General features: G+C 48.8%; 1 protein-coding gene across 4 annotated transcripts in view; it reads left to right on the plus strand.

Annotated features, from left to right (window-relative positions):
- Window positions 1-14,551, plus strand: part of SEPTIN6 (septin 6) — a 62,513-nt gene that overhangs the window by 12,860 nt on the left and 35,102 nt on the right. For all 4 annotated transcript variants that reach the window (XM_074277239.1, XM_074277241.1, XM_074277242.1 and 1 more), the window contains exon 2: window positions 7,847-7,961. In XM_074277239.1, the coding sequence (XP_074133340.1) occupies window positions 7,847-7,961 (115 nt within the window). The remainder of the gene's footprint in view (window positions 1-7,846; window positions 7,962-14,551) is intronic.

Here is a 14,551-nt window from a genome sequence, read left to right on the forward strand (position 1 = left end):
AGAAGCCTCCATTCTACTCGAGTAAGGATGAACATCTCTTGGAAGTTACGCTTTTGACTAAATCTTTCAGAGAGATCGAGTTCTTTCGACGAAGCTTTTTCTAGAGCAGAGAAACCTAAAAAGGTTCTAGTGAAATTGACTTTACGGTGCCATGGGTGTACGGGGAAGGATGACAGATTTTTGGAGGGAGATTCGATAGGGTCTCCAATTAGTCTTCTTTTATCTGTCCAGGCAAATAAAACAGCCGCAAGGCATTACTTCTCAATACCTAAGTAGGACCGTAATTCAGTATGATGCCTTCTGTCTCATTCAAGATGGCTGCCACCCAAGTTACCTGGCTAGGGAAGCTAAAAGCATACTCGTTTTTCTCCCCTTCCTTTTGGATGTTGGGATGCAGGGAGCCCAAAGGGAATTTCCACAAACTCTAGTTCATTGAAGCTCGAAACCTGTGTGAATGCCCCTTTATGTGGATATATGTGTCATTGTGTGTGTGTATGAGAGAGACAGACAGAGACAGAGACAGAGAGAGAGACAGACAGAGACAGAGATAGAAGAGAGAGAGACAGAGAGATCCTTTAGACTGACTGCCACTGGCTTGGGGAGCACAGCTTCAGAGGGATGTGGGAAATGCCGACTAGAGACTGTGGGTCCCCAGAGGCCTTGAATCTTGCTTGCTCGCTAGCTGTGTTAGCTGCATTGGGCTTTCCTCGGGCTCTGACTGTATTTCAGAGCAGTGACAATTTAGAAGTCCTGCCCTGAGACCCGGCTTCTCCCTCTGGGGAGAGTGAAGCTGATGGTGTTGGATCAGAAACTAAATAGGTACATCTTTAATGAAGCGGTGAGGAGAGGAGATGGCCATATCTGCCTGCAAAATGAAATATGAGAGATAAGCATCCTTTGAAAGTGGAGGTGCCTGTAAGCGAGGAGAAAACAGGAAATGAAACTGGAGAGGTAGTGGTGGGGGTGGGGGAATGGTGGGGGGTGGGGTGGCTCTCAAAGGAAAGCCCTCAGGAACAGGTCTCTTCTCCTCTGGCTGCCCTTTAGCTCGGCCTCCAGAAATATTATAACTTTTGCTGGCAGCAAGAGAGCCCAGTCCAGAATGGGCCAAGGGGACGAAGTTTGTGTGGCCTTATTGCGTGTCAGGATGGTGTCCCCTGTCAGCAAATATGGCCTTCGGGCCCACTAGCACTGGTCACTGAACCCGTGAGCATTACAAAGATGGCCTCTGGGCCCACTCACATTTCACTGGACCCGTGAGCATTACAAAGATGGCCTCTGGGCCCACTCGCACTGGTCACTGGACCCGTGAGCATTATAAAATGGCCTTCGGGCCCACTCACATTATCAGTTCAATCAGATCTGGCTTTCTGGTGCATTAGTCACATACCTACTGTGTGCTATATTAGCAGTTTGGCGAGACCTCAAGGAAATGGAACCCCACGGATGGGGGCCTTTCATTATCCACAGTGGGCAAGCTTTAGGAGAAAGCAAGAAGAGATTGTTTTCAAAGCTGTGATCTGTCCAACCGCTCCCCAAACATTAACTACCCTGACCAGTCAGATGGCTGTTGGACAGCATGACTGATGGTCTGCAGAATCCCCAGTTATCAGAGAGCATAATCATAACTAATAATAGCTAATGCTGAATGCCATTGTAAAGTTGGCATAGCTCTTTGCATAGATCATTTCATTTACCTTCATTATCTCACTGTGCTGAATATATGATCTCATTTACATATATTGCCTCATATTAGACTCAAGGCAAAACTCAGTTTTGACTTATTTAGAAACAAAAAACTGCAAATATATCCAGGGTGGGGAAGGGAGGCTCTGCCTTCAATCATCAGTTAAGTTGAAAAATACATTTAATTTTGGGGGAGTCAATTTCCATACCTGGAGTTCTCTAGTACCTTTGGTGTGCTTTTATCTCCTGACTCAGAGCGTCCACTGGCTGGCCTCCACATTTGGCTCTCTCCTTCTTCATTTCAGCCTCCTGGCTTCCATGCTGGATCTTTTCCTCCTCATCATGTTGCCCTTTTGGCCTCCACATTTGGCCCTCTCTTCTTCCTCATTTCAGCCTCCTGGCCTCCATGTTGGGCCTTCTCCTCCTCCTCATCTTGGCCTTCTGGCCTTCCTCAAATCCTACCTTTTGCACTAAGGTTTTCCCAATTTTCCTTCATCTTAGTCCTTTGCCTCTCAGACTATTTCCCAGCTATCCTGTCCAATGCCCTTTTTGGAGGGAGGTCTCTGCAAATCTCCTCTCCCATTAGACCAAGAATTTCTTGAGAGCAGGGACTGTTTTCTTCATTTCTATGTCTCCCCAGCACTTAGCTCAGTGCGGCCGGCGCACAGTAGGCAAATTGGTGCCTGGCTGTCAAAATCTCTTCTTGTTTTCTCCTTCCCTAATTGTTTGTTGACTAACTGGCTGACTTTGGGTAAGCTAATTATCCTTAATTAGTTTTTCCCATCAAGCCAAGGAACCCAATCTGCTAGTTCGAGGTTGGGTTCTGTCTTGGGGATCATAAGGGATAGCAGAAAAGAGTACTGAACTGGAAATCGGGAGAGCAAGAGCCCAAGTCTGGCTTCATCTGGCACTCTAGGACTTCACGACCCAAGGAAATAAGTCCCTTATCCTCTTCTTGTATGAAATGGGGATAGTAATTAGCCTTTCTCTCCCTACCTCCCTTGTAGACAAAGGGCTCTGTAGCTTGGTACCTGAGTCACTGACCTGCCCTGCTTCTGGAAGGCGAATGGACAAGTGAGCTTTTCAAAACAATATTCATTAAGCTTTTATTAAAAGGCCCGTATTGGAAAAACTGTAGAAATCAGTGTCAGGAGAGACCGGGGGTCAAATCTCATCTCCCACCTCAGCGAGCTTGGGCAAATCCTTCACTCTGAGCTTCAGTTTCCCCATCCGTAAATTGGATTTATGAATATCTCTGGCACCTGCCTCCCAGGGCTCTTGTGAGACTCAGAGATCACCAATTTTACATATTTCTATACCGCTTGCTATTAGAAATGTCAACTCTCATTACTGATATTTTATTAAATTTTATTATTAATGTTATTATTGATATGAACAGCTTTTGGGTTGTCTGGAAAGACAAGGCTTGATCTAGGAGGAGAGTAGCTTCCTTCCCTTTGTCTGTTTCCATGATAGCACTCTCCTCTCCAAGAGGCTGCACTAATTTGGGCTTTCCTCTCCATGAGGGAGGCAGGACAAGCTCTTGTCTTCATTTCCATTTTCCAGATGAGGTAACTGAGACCAAGAGAGGGGAATTAAGCGACCCGCTCACTCTCACACAGCACACACTGTTCCCCTTAGACTGCTTCCTTTTTGCTTTTGCTCCTGCCAAATGCTACCATTCTGCCTTCAAGATCAACCATAGTAAGAGGCAACATTTCAATAACGCTTTAAGCTTTTGCGAAGCTCTTTCCGAATGTTACCTAATTTTATCCATATATTAATCCTAGAAGGTAAATGCTATTATAACAGTTCTTAATTTTACAGATGAGGAGACCAAGGGATAGGTGATTGCCCAGCTAAGTAAGTTTCTGAAGTGGGGATTTGAATTCAGATCCATCCTGACTTTGAGTCCAGAAACTCCATCGATTCTACAACCTAGCTGCCTCCTATTTAATCTGACCCCCAGCTTGTGTACCAGATATTATTATTATTATTATTATTATTATTATTATTATTATTAGATCACTAGTCCCACCTTTCCTTCCCACCAGGATGGTCTCCTCAATATCCTCTTGAATGTCCCTCTTCCTCTGCTTTCCCTCCCCTTGTTTGGTCTTTTCCCCATCAGAGGTTTCCAAAATACCCCATTGCACCCTGATCTTCCTGCTTTGACCTCTGACCTATAACCTTCCCCAGTCCACACCATGCATCCCAGTCCAGTCTGGACTGTCTCATTTCATTTTTGCCCTTCTCGGCTTCCCAATTTGACTGTGAGCCTCTCTTTCAGGACTGGGCACAGCGGGTAGGTTCTTATACAGTGGTTGATTAACCACGTTGTGGAGGCCGCAAAGTCATTGGCGCCCCCCACCCACTGGCTGGAGTCTTCTCTGGCTGGCTAAAGAGACAGGAAGAGCAGTTGGAGCTGATAGAAACAGCTCCGGAAACCCCAAGGCTGGGGCCATCCCAGTGTGGGATGCTGCTGTCGCGAGGTCCCGATGACAAAGTATATTCGCTCCTAAGTCCCGTGCCTCATCCTCAGAAGGGAGGGCCGGGCAGTGGAAGATTTCACATCTTTCTTTGTTTCTTTGAATAGAAACAACAAGTGTTGAGAAATGAAGAACCAGGGCCCCGGTGGGAAGCAACATTCAATGCTAATAGTCGGAGCGGGCCTGGTGTAGGAAGTTTCCCAGAAGCTCCTGCCACATGAAAAACAAAACCTTGATCATGGAGGAAGTGGGCAGTCTGAGCCTCCGATATCTAGAGCCTTTACCCTGGGCCAGGGAGACCTGGGACAGCACTGCCTAATGGGAGCATGAGAGGAGAGGAGGCTTCTGGGGGAAAACAGCCTACAGGAACTCTGGAAAATGTGATGCCGGCATCTCTCGTCAAGAGGATGTGGAGATGCCAGTTATACCAAACAATGACTATCAGCTCCAGCTCCCAGGGAAAGGAGCCTGGCAGTCTCTAGAGAGACAGAGGCCCTCCCTTACTCGCAGTGTCTCTGTGTCTTTCCCAAGGCCCCAGATCCCACAGAGCTTGGGAATAGCCAGTTTATCCAGCCCAGCATGCTGCCTCGGGCTTCCTGCTGTTCCAACCTGGCTCATATGAACCCAACTCTGGACACTGACGTTCCACAGCTTCCTCTCCTGTCTGGTCCTATTATTGGCAACCCCCAGCTTTCCCTTTCCTTTCTCTTTGGTGTACCCTCCATCCCTCCCTGGTCTTTTAGGTAACTCACCCATAGTGATGGACGTCCATGTATGCTGCGCTGACACACAATCGATCAGCCAATCAACAAACACACTATATTCTGAGGTCCGTGCAGGGTAGTAGGGACAGAAAGCCAGAAGCAAAACAGTCTTTAATCTCAAAGAACTTTCATTTTAATGGAGAAGCTTATGCCCTTTAAAAAAAAAAAAAAAAAAAAAAAAAAAAGAATGTTTTTTTTTAACCAGAATTCATTATTATATCTCCCTTCCAGAAGCTTACTTAGCTGTGTGACTCTGGGCAAGTCACTTTTGTCTCAATTTTCTTGACTATACAATGGGTTCATAATAATATCTACAACATAGAGTTATTATGAGAAAATGAGATAATATTTGTAAAGTGCTGAACCTAATGCATGGCACATAGGAGACACTATATAAAGGCTTCTTCCCTTTCCTTCCTCTTCCCCCCAATCCCAAAGTGAATGAGGAAAAAAGAAAATTGAGCCCTTTCTAACAAAAGTGCCTCATGTAGCAAAACAAACTCCCTTATTGGCCGGATCTCCAAACACATGGCTCGTTTCTCCCTGACGAGGTGGGGGTGGGCATGTGCCCAGTAGTCCTCTGGCCCTGTGCCTCCTCATGGTATTGATCAGAGTTCCAAAGTCCTCCCAAGTTGCTCTTTTTTTTTTTTTAATAATTTTTTATTATATATTTTTATAATATTATCCCTTGTATTCATTTTTCCAAATTATCCCCCCTCCCTCTACTCCCTCCCCCCGATGACAGGCAATCCCATACATTTTACATGAGTTACAATATAACCTAGATACAATACATGTGTGTAAATACCATTTTCTTGTTGCACAATAAGCATTAGATTCCGAAGGTACATGTAACCTGGGCAGACAGATATTAGTGCTAACAATTTACATTCACTTCCCAGTGTTTCTTCTCTGGGTGTAGCTACCTCTGTCCATCATTGATCAACTGGAAGTGAGTTGGCTCTTCTTTATGTTGAAGATGTCCACTTCTATTAGAATACATCCTCATACAGTATTGTTGTTGAAGTGTACAGTGATCTCCTGGTTCTGCTCATTTCACTCAGCATCAGTTGATGTAAGTCTCTCCAGGCCTCTCTGTATTCCTCCTGCTGGTCATTTCTTACCGCCAAGTTTCTCTTCTTTAGGATGCTGTTGGCCTGTTCTAAATTGCTCCTCCCACGCTTGCTTTTCTGGACTTATTCTAGGTAGATCCAGTTTCCTTTAAAACAGTTCATTTTGTCATTTCTCAGGACACAGTGACGTTCCATTGCATTCACATACCATAATACATCCCGCCAATCCCCCATAGTTGGGCGTCCCCTAAGGTCCTAGTTTGGGGCTATTGTGAAAAGAGCCCCTTTGTATGTTTGTGTCGTCTCTCTTTATTTGGATTTCTTTGGGATCTGGGCCCAGTTATAGTATCACTCACCAGATCTAAAAATATCTCTCTCTCTTTTTTTTTTAATCTCTTTGGGATCTGGGCCCCATTATAGTATCACTCACCAGATCTTAGAGTGTCTCTCGATTGTTTGGATCTCTTTGGGATCTGGGCCCCATTATAGCATCACTCACCAGATCTGAGTCCCTCTCTCATTTTTGGATCTCCTTGAGATCTGGACCCAGTTACAGTATCACTCACCGGATCTAAGAATCTTTCTCTCTCTTTTTTTGGATCACTTTGGGATCTAGGCCCAGTTACAGTATCACTCACCAGATTAAGAGTATCTATCTCTTTTTTGGATCTCTTTGGGTTCTGAGCCCAGTTACAGTATCACTCACTGGATCTAAGAATCTTTCTCTCTCTTTTTTGGATCTCTTTGGGATCTGGGCCCAGTTACAGTATCACTCACTGGGTCTAAGAGTATGTTTGTGACTTTGGGAGCACAGTTCTAAATCACTTTCCAGAATGACTGGGCCAATTCACAGCTCAACCTATGGTGTCTCCTTGTGCCTCTTTTTTCTCAGTCCCACTAACATGTGCCATCCTAATGAACACACACACACACACACACACACACACACACACTCATCTCAACCTTTGGGTACTCATCCTCCCAAGTCATAATATTAACAGGGGAGTCTGTTTTTGGGGAGTGTGACTAACTCCTGGAGGACAGAATGGGACCCATTGAACCACAAAGAAGCAAGGTGCATCTTTTCTGTTACCCTTAGTTCATGGTTGTGTCCTTGCCATCACCTTTGGGTCATGGGTGCGTTCTTACTGTCACCCTTGGGTCACAGTTGCATCCTTGCCATCACCCTTGAGTCACAGTCACATTCTTGTTATCCTTGGGTCACAGTTGCATCCTTGCCATCACCCTTGAGTCACGGTCACATTCTTGTTATCCTTGGGTCACAATTGCATCCTTACCATCATCCTTGAGTCACGGTCACATTCTTGTTATCCTTGGGTCACAGTTGCATCCTTGCCATTACCTTTAGGTCATGGTTGTGTTCTTGTCATCTTTGAGTCATGGTTGTGTCCTTGTCATCCTTGGGTCACAGTTGCGTTCTTATCACCCCTGGGTCATGATTGTGTCCTTGCCGTCACCCTTGGGTCACATACATGAGGATTAAGGGAAAATCAGACCTCACTGGACAGGCGGTCCCTCCCGGAGCTCCTGCCTTCCCCACCTTGAGTTCCCACCTGGAGCTTCTGGGAAGGTTTTTCACGAATAGGAGCAGGGGGAGCCGAGCTTTGTTCTGTTACTGCTGAGCTGTTTTGGGATGGGGGCAGCAGAGGGAAGAGATGACACAGTCTGCTTGGGTGGGTGTTACTTCCTAGGGTGGAGAATGTTTGAATGGAGAAGTGAAACACAGATCTCCTTTTTCAAAATGTCATCATCTTTATTCTGTCTCCCCTCCTCTCTCTTCTCCCTCCTACGCCCCCCGCCCCCCCGGTCAAATTAGGATGAAAACTGCCGGACGGTCCCCCTCACCGGCCATGTGGGGTTTGACAGCCTGCCCGACCAGCTGGTGAATAAATCGGTCAGCCAGGGTTTCTGTTTCAACATCCTGTGTGTGGGTGAGTATTTCCATATCAGGAAATTCTATTACCGAATGGGGCTTTTTCATGGAGGGCTGAAGCTTTGTAGGTAATTAGGTTAAATGATGTGTCGGCCCCATCTCGTTCGGATGGCCTTATTACGGTGCCTTCTGGAGCGCTTTCTCTCCACGGTCGTTTCCGCGGGCCGCCGCTCCTTGCCTTGGCGGCCCTCGATGGTCGTCCTGGCCAAGGAAGAAGGGGAACGTGGGGCTGAGCCACGTGGGACAGCGCCGTGTGAGACCCCATAGAAATTCTGCATGGGGCTGGCAGCCTCAGCACTCTGCTGTCAAGTTTATTTTTACCAAAGCTCTCCTCAACGGCAAACAGGAGCCAAGCCGGGATTGGGAGGGAGCTAATTGGCCTAAGCCTCTTACCTCAACGCTAAGGAACCTTGCTCGGCTGTGAACTGGGGCGGCGGGGAGAGTCCTGTTGGCTGGGCTGCCCCGGCCCGATTCGAGGGGCTCCGCCAGCACCGGGACCCCGCTGTCCTGGGGCGGGGGATGGGACAGCTGCTTTCGGAGCTGAGCAGCAGAGTGGGCTAACCTCCTTCAGCCAATTGGAGAGGTCTGCTCCTCCCGCCTCGGAAAGCTCTGGAAATCAGTAGGAATCTCTCTTTTTTTTTTTTTTTTTTTGAGGCTGGGGTTAAGTGACTTGCCCAAGGTCACACAGCTAGGACGTGTTAAGTATCTGAGACCAGATTTGAACTCGGGTCCTCCTGAATTCAGGGCTGGTGCTCTATCCCCTGCGCCACCTAGCTGCCCCAGTAGGAATCTCTTAAGCACCTACTCTGTGCTACCAGGCCCTGTGCCACGCTCTGGGCATCCAGCAGCCCCTGGCTTCAGAGAGCTTCCAGTCTGAGAGGGGAGAAAACACATATGTATGTATGTACAGAGAAGCAGACACACAAAGAGACAGAGCAGACAGAGAGAGTGACAGACACAGAGACAAAGAGAGACAGACAGAGACAGATAGAGAGAGACAGACAACCACAGGGAGGCAGTATTTGCATCCTGGGCTTCCTGCCTCTCAGACTTACCCAGATCCTGGATAAAAGTCACTTCCCAGTGTTCACTCCAGCGTTGGAGCCGCTCTAGATCTGAGATCCTGAGCTTGTCAGCCCGTGGTGTTGAGAGAGAAGAGGAGGTGGGGGGAAAGAGAGACACAGAAACAGAGCCATGGAGAGACAGACAAAGAGAGGCATACGCGCAGACAGACACTCTTCTTATAAATGGAGCACAAGGCCCTCTTGGGCATCTCCCACTTCTGACCCTTCCTCTTTCTCCTCATGGCCGCCGCCCCCCGAAGGCCTTCCTCGCCCAGTGTCCGGGCCATGGCAATGGCCTCCCCGGGGGTCTCCCCGGCTCCACCCTCTCCTCTTCGGTCCCAGCCATCGCAGTGAGCTCAGACTCGGAGCTTTAGAGACCTTGGAGGCCGTGGAGATTAATGGCCCCATTTTACAGATGAGGAATCTGAGGCACAGAGAGATTAGGGACGGACCCGGGGCACGCAGCTAACCAGTGAAAGGGACAAGATTTGAACCCAGTCCTGACTCTTAATTCCGATACTTATCCCATTATGCTACACTGTTTCTCTCCTTTATTCATCAGCCTGATCTCGTCCCTCCTCTGTTTAAAATCCATTGCCTGCCAGATCCTTAGCTGGCATTCAAGGCCCTCCATCATCTGGCACCGGCCTACCCTTTGGGTATTATCTCATAATCGTTCAGAGGCAGCTGCGTGACAGTGTGTGGAGGGCTGGGCTTGGAGTCAGGAACATCTGTGCTCTTCAAATGTGGCCTAAGATAACTTCCTAGCTGTATGATCTTGGGCGAGTCACTTTATTTCTATCTGTCTCAGTTTCCTTACCTGTCAAATGGGATAGCAGCAACCTAGCTCACAGGGTTGCTGTGAAGACCAAGTAAGATCATGCTTGGAAAAGGCTTAACGCAGCATTTGGCACATGATAGGCACTCAATAAATGCTTGTTTCCTTCCTTCCTTCCTTCCCACTCCTCCCCACCATAGGCAGAACTCCAGCCAAACTGGCTTCCCGCCATTCCGTCCCCTCTCCGTATCTGTTGTCCCATCACCACACTTTTGCTTCTGCTGTTCCTGCGCCTGGCGGCCTGCCCAACACACACACTCATCTCGACCTCCCGGGTTCCCTTGGGCCCCTACTCGTTTGCCACCTGCTCCATGAAGTCTTCCCTGATCACTCCCCAAATGCTCATTTGCTTGCACTTACCCCCTCTCCAGCAATCACCCCATATCATAATCAGCTGCGAGTGTGCATGTTGCATCCCTTAGTGCCAAGCTGGCAGTGCCACACCAGGAGGAGCTGGCCTTCTTCTCGTCCTTGTCACTCCTACACTAAAGGCCTGCTGGGTCTCCTCATGGCCCCTGGCTCCTTGCGCACATTGCAAACCCTGGCAGGCTCTCCCGTGCTGGCAAAGGCACCGATGGGAGAACCGGCACCGTATCGGCTGCCTGTTGTCCAGGAACGAGCTGGCCAAAAGTGGAGAGGCTCAGCACCATGCCTGCTGTAAGGGGGTGAATATCTGGGGCCACATGGTTGTAACTTCCTGGAGTGGGCACGGTGTGGAGTCCCTCTCCAACTGTCTCTAGCTGTGAGCTCCAGGAAGGCAGGCTCTTAGCTGCTTAAGCCTCAGTTTCCCTACCTGTAAAATGAGAGGGGTCAGATTAGATGGCCTCTGAGGCTCCTTCCAGTTCTAAATGGAGGATCCTACTGTTCTAGGAGAGTGACTCATCTCTCTTTTGTATCGCCCTGGGAGCTGAGTGCTAAAAGTGCAGTAATTCTTCTCAAGTCCCTTCTCGAGCACATTCTTCTTTCTCATTAAGGATATGCAAGCATGTTACCCCTGTTATCACTGATCACATCACCGTGTGGCAGACCGCTCCTGCTGCTAAGCACTAATCGGAGAAGGCCCCTTCCTATCTCTGAGCCTCAGTTTCCTTCTGGGTTAAAAGTGGTCCCTCAGGTCCCTGCCACCTTTTCTGCACTCTGGTTCTGTGGATCTAGATGGATCATCAGAGACATGGAGACTCTTCTCCAAATTAGGTCCCATCCCAGCCAGTGCCCTGGAAGGAAACTGAGCCCCAAAACCCAGCGGGCAATCTGCTTTTTTAAGCCAGACTCGACAAGACGGAAGTCTGGTGAAATAGCCTAGGACCTCTTACAAAGATTTGTTTTGGCTGAGAAGGATTGTTAGTTGGGCCCCAGTTGGAGGGAAGGGCACTGCTCAGAAGCAGGCAGAAGGCCACGTTGCCAGTGGGGTCCTTATGGTCCCAAAGTAAAGGATTGTGGGATCTGGAGCTGGATGAGGAAGAGAGAACCTTTGAGCTCATCTCATCCAAGGAGTGAGTGACTCGTCCAAGATGACACAGAACTGTGGGGGTTAATGAGGTTGTCTCATGGTAGAGAGATGCAGATTGAATAGGGCCTGATTAATGCCAGAGGTTGACAGATTCGGGATCTAGCAAGATCTGGCTGGGCCCCAAAGTCTCACACTTGGGTCCCAAACAGTCACTGGACCCGTATAAAATGGTGAAGACTAGGCAGCAGTTTGCCTGGGAAAGATCTGGAGGTCCTAGTAGACTACAGACTGTGATATGACAGCCAAAAAACCCAAACCTAAGGCTGTTTTGAGCTTAGACTACAACATCTGGAACGGTGATTGTCCCGCCATTTCCCTATCAGACAACATCTGGGTATCGGGTTCTGGGCAGCTCATTTTAGGAAGGGAATTGATACTTTGAGGAGTGTCCAGAGGAAGGTGACCAGAATAGTGAAGGGCCCATGAGGAGCAGTGAAAGGAAGCAGGGCTTTTGGACCTGGGGAAGAGAAGCCTTATGTGGGGCGCTTATATAGTGAAGATGTCATGGCTATCTTCAAGCGTTTGATGGGTTTCCTTGTGAAAGAGGGGTTAGCCTGGCTCCTCTTGGCCCCAGAGTGGAAGGGGCTGCTTTGGGGGCCAGAGGGATCACCAGATCCCCACACTTGGAAGTGCAACCCCCTTATTTCACAGATGAGGAAACTGAGGATCAGAGAGAGAGAAGCGGCTTGTCCTGCTGGGGGGTCCTAAATAACAGGCAAGAATGTGGTGAGCCCCCCCTCCTGGAAGTCTCCAAGTAGTCTGGATGCCCGCTTGCTCGAGGTGTCACAGGGACACCTTGCTCTGGGATGCCTTACATCGCATGACTGTCAGGGAGAGGGGGCCCGATTGCCTCGGGGGATTCTGGGACTCTGGGGATGTTTTGCTCTTCTATTGACCACAAGCTGAGAAACTTCTACAGCTCTGGCAAGGCGGAAGGAGGGGGAGAGAGAAAGGGGGGGAAAGGAAAAGGGAGAGGAAGATGGCAGGGAGAAGAATGTGCATTCAGTGGGGGAGACGTGGCTGCAAGTCTTCCAAATCCCTCACTCTAAAGAGGCCCGTTCCTGACCGTCGGGGCCTCTCATTCCAGGAAGCTTCCTGTGTGATGGATAGACACACGGTCTGCCCCCCTGGAGGGATTCTCCATCCTATAGGAAAGTTGGAGTCTCTGGGTCCTTGCCCATAATGCAAGACACACGTGTGGAGTGTGGAGAAGGTACATACTGTTCAGGCTGTGGCGAGCCAAGCCGAAACCTCACAGAGACGGAGGAGTTGCTCTGTTTGTCTCCTATACTCTGAGTCGGGAGCCAGATTTATAGCATCCATATGTTGGGACGGTTCCAATGTCAAATATGTGCAAAGTGATGGAAGAAACTGGAGAAGAGAAGCCTTGGGAGGGGATGGGGGAGCTCCTTTCGAATGGATCACGCAGGGCCGTATCATGGAAGAGAATTTAGATTGATCAAAGGGTGATAGATTGAAAGTGAGAGCGAGAGCATTGGGATTTTCTGTCCCCTTCAAATACAGAGTTAGGGGCAGCTAGGTGGCGCCACAGCGGATAGAGCACAGCAGGACTGGAATCAAAAAAGACTCATCTTGAATTCTCATCTGGCCTCGAGGACACTTACTAAGCTGTGTGACCCTGGACACAAATTAAACTAATTAGAAATTAGTTCAATTTCTTTATTTGACAGAAGAGGAAACTGAGTTGGTTTTTTTTTTTTTGGAAACTGAGTTTTAAATAGATGAGATTATTTCCCTAAATGAAATCGTGACCCAGAAATCTAATACTCCAGATATATAGTTTGATCAGGACAGAGGAAGGCAAGACAACCAGATACTATGTAGCCTAAGCTCAAAACAGCCTTAGCTTTTTTTTTTTTTTTTTTTGGTTGTCATATCACAATTGTGACATAAGTTTATAGTCTACTGGGACCCCCAGATCTTTCTCAACAAACTGCTGCCTGATCTTTAGTCCATCAAACAATCCTTCAAAGGCAGGATTCGATCCTAGACCTTCTTGGCTCCAAGTCCTCTGGGTCACTTATCCTGCTTGACCCTAAAGGGCAGATCCCAGGAGCAATAGAGAGAGCCAGATTTGGGCTTGCTGTTGGAAAAAGCTACTAAAAGTGGAGCTACTTTAGAGGAGTTAGCCCAAGGAAGGGAATCATCATTTGTCAAGGGTGTGTCTGTGTGCGTGTGTGAATTCTTGGTCAATTGTAAGCCTCCATGACCTCTTCCTACTTTAAGATTCCGGGAGTCTTCAGAAACACCCAGAAGGAATACAAGCTCAAGGGTCATGGGTGATGAAGGGCAAGGCCCCCAGAAGCACTGCTTGCTTAGGAAAATCTGAGCCGCTCCAACGCCCTTCCAGGGCTGTGCTGTTGGAGTCTCGGTGTGGGCGGCGGAACGGGCAGCGTGCTTCGTGTAGGTGGCGATCCGATCCCAAACCCTAAACCCCACCGCTCCCAACGAATCCAAGAAAGAAGAATTCTTTGCTGAGGCTGGGATTTTAGTGCTGGAAATGCGATCTCCTGTTTGGGGGCCCCGGTCCCTACTCACTGTCTGGGCTGACTTCCTCTTCCCCCAGTTTTGGGGGTGACTCATTCCGGCCAACCGGCCAAGTCTGCCACCTCTCAGCTCCACTAGGCAGGTGGCCCTCGGCAAACTTTCCAGGGGCCGGCTCCTTTCCCTGGATCCAGAGGGGGAAGATGGTTAATGGCAGGGGGGGAGAGGGAGGTGGGCTTTGAGCTAATGGCTTTTGCAGACCCAGGATGGAAAGCGGATCTGCCTGGCACGGTTCCTAGCACCCTGTCTGCTAAGCACATTAGCAGCCGGCCCTGTGGAGTGGGGGGGCCGGGGTGGGAGGAGAAGTGCACGGGTTTGGGAGCTCCAACTGCAGCTTTGGAGAGGATGGGGAGGGCGGCCTGTGCCCCCTGGCTTCCTGGTTCTAGCATGAAAGGGGGAGGAGGGGTATGGACAGTTTCAAGGACTCTTTCTTTCTCTCTCCTATCTTTTCTTCTCCTCTGCTCTCTCATGTGTGCAAGCACACGCGCACACACACACACACACACACACACACACACACACACACACACACACGCACTTACCCACAACTGGCAGAGGACCTCTTTTGTTAATGTAGTTCAGTCATTTCTAGTCATGCCCGACTCTTCCTG

This window comes from Sminthopsis crassicaudata, chromosome X (genome assembly GCF_048593235.1).
Source record: "Sminthopsis crassicaudata isolate SCR6 chromosome X, ASM4859323v1, whole genome shotgun sequence".
Lineage (NCBI taxonomy): Eukaryota > Metazoa > Chordata > Mammalia > Dasyuromorphia > Dasyuridae > Sminthopsis > Sminthopsis crassicaudata.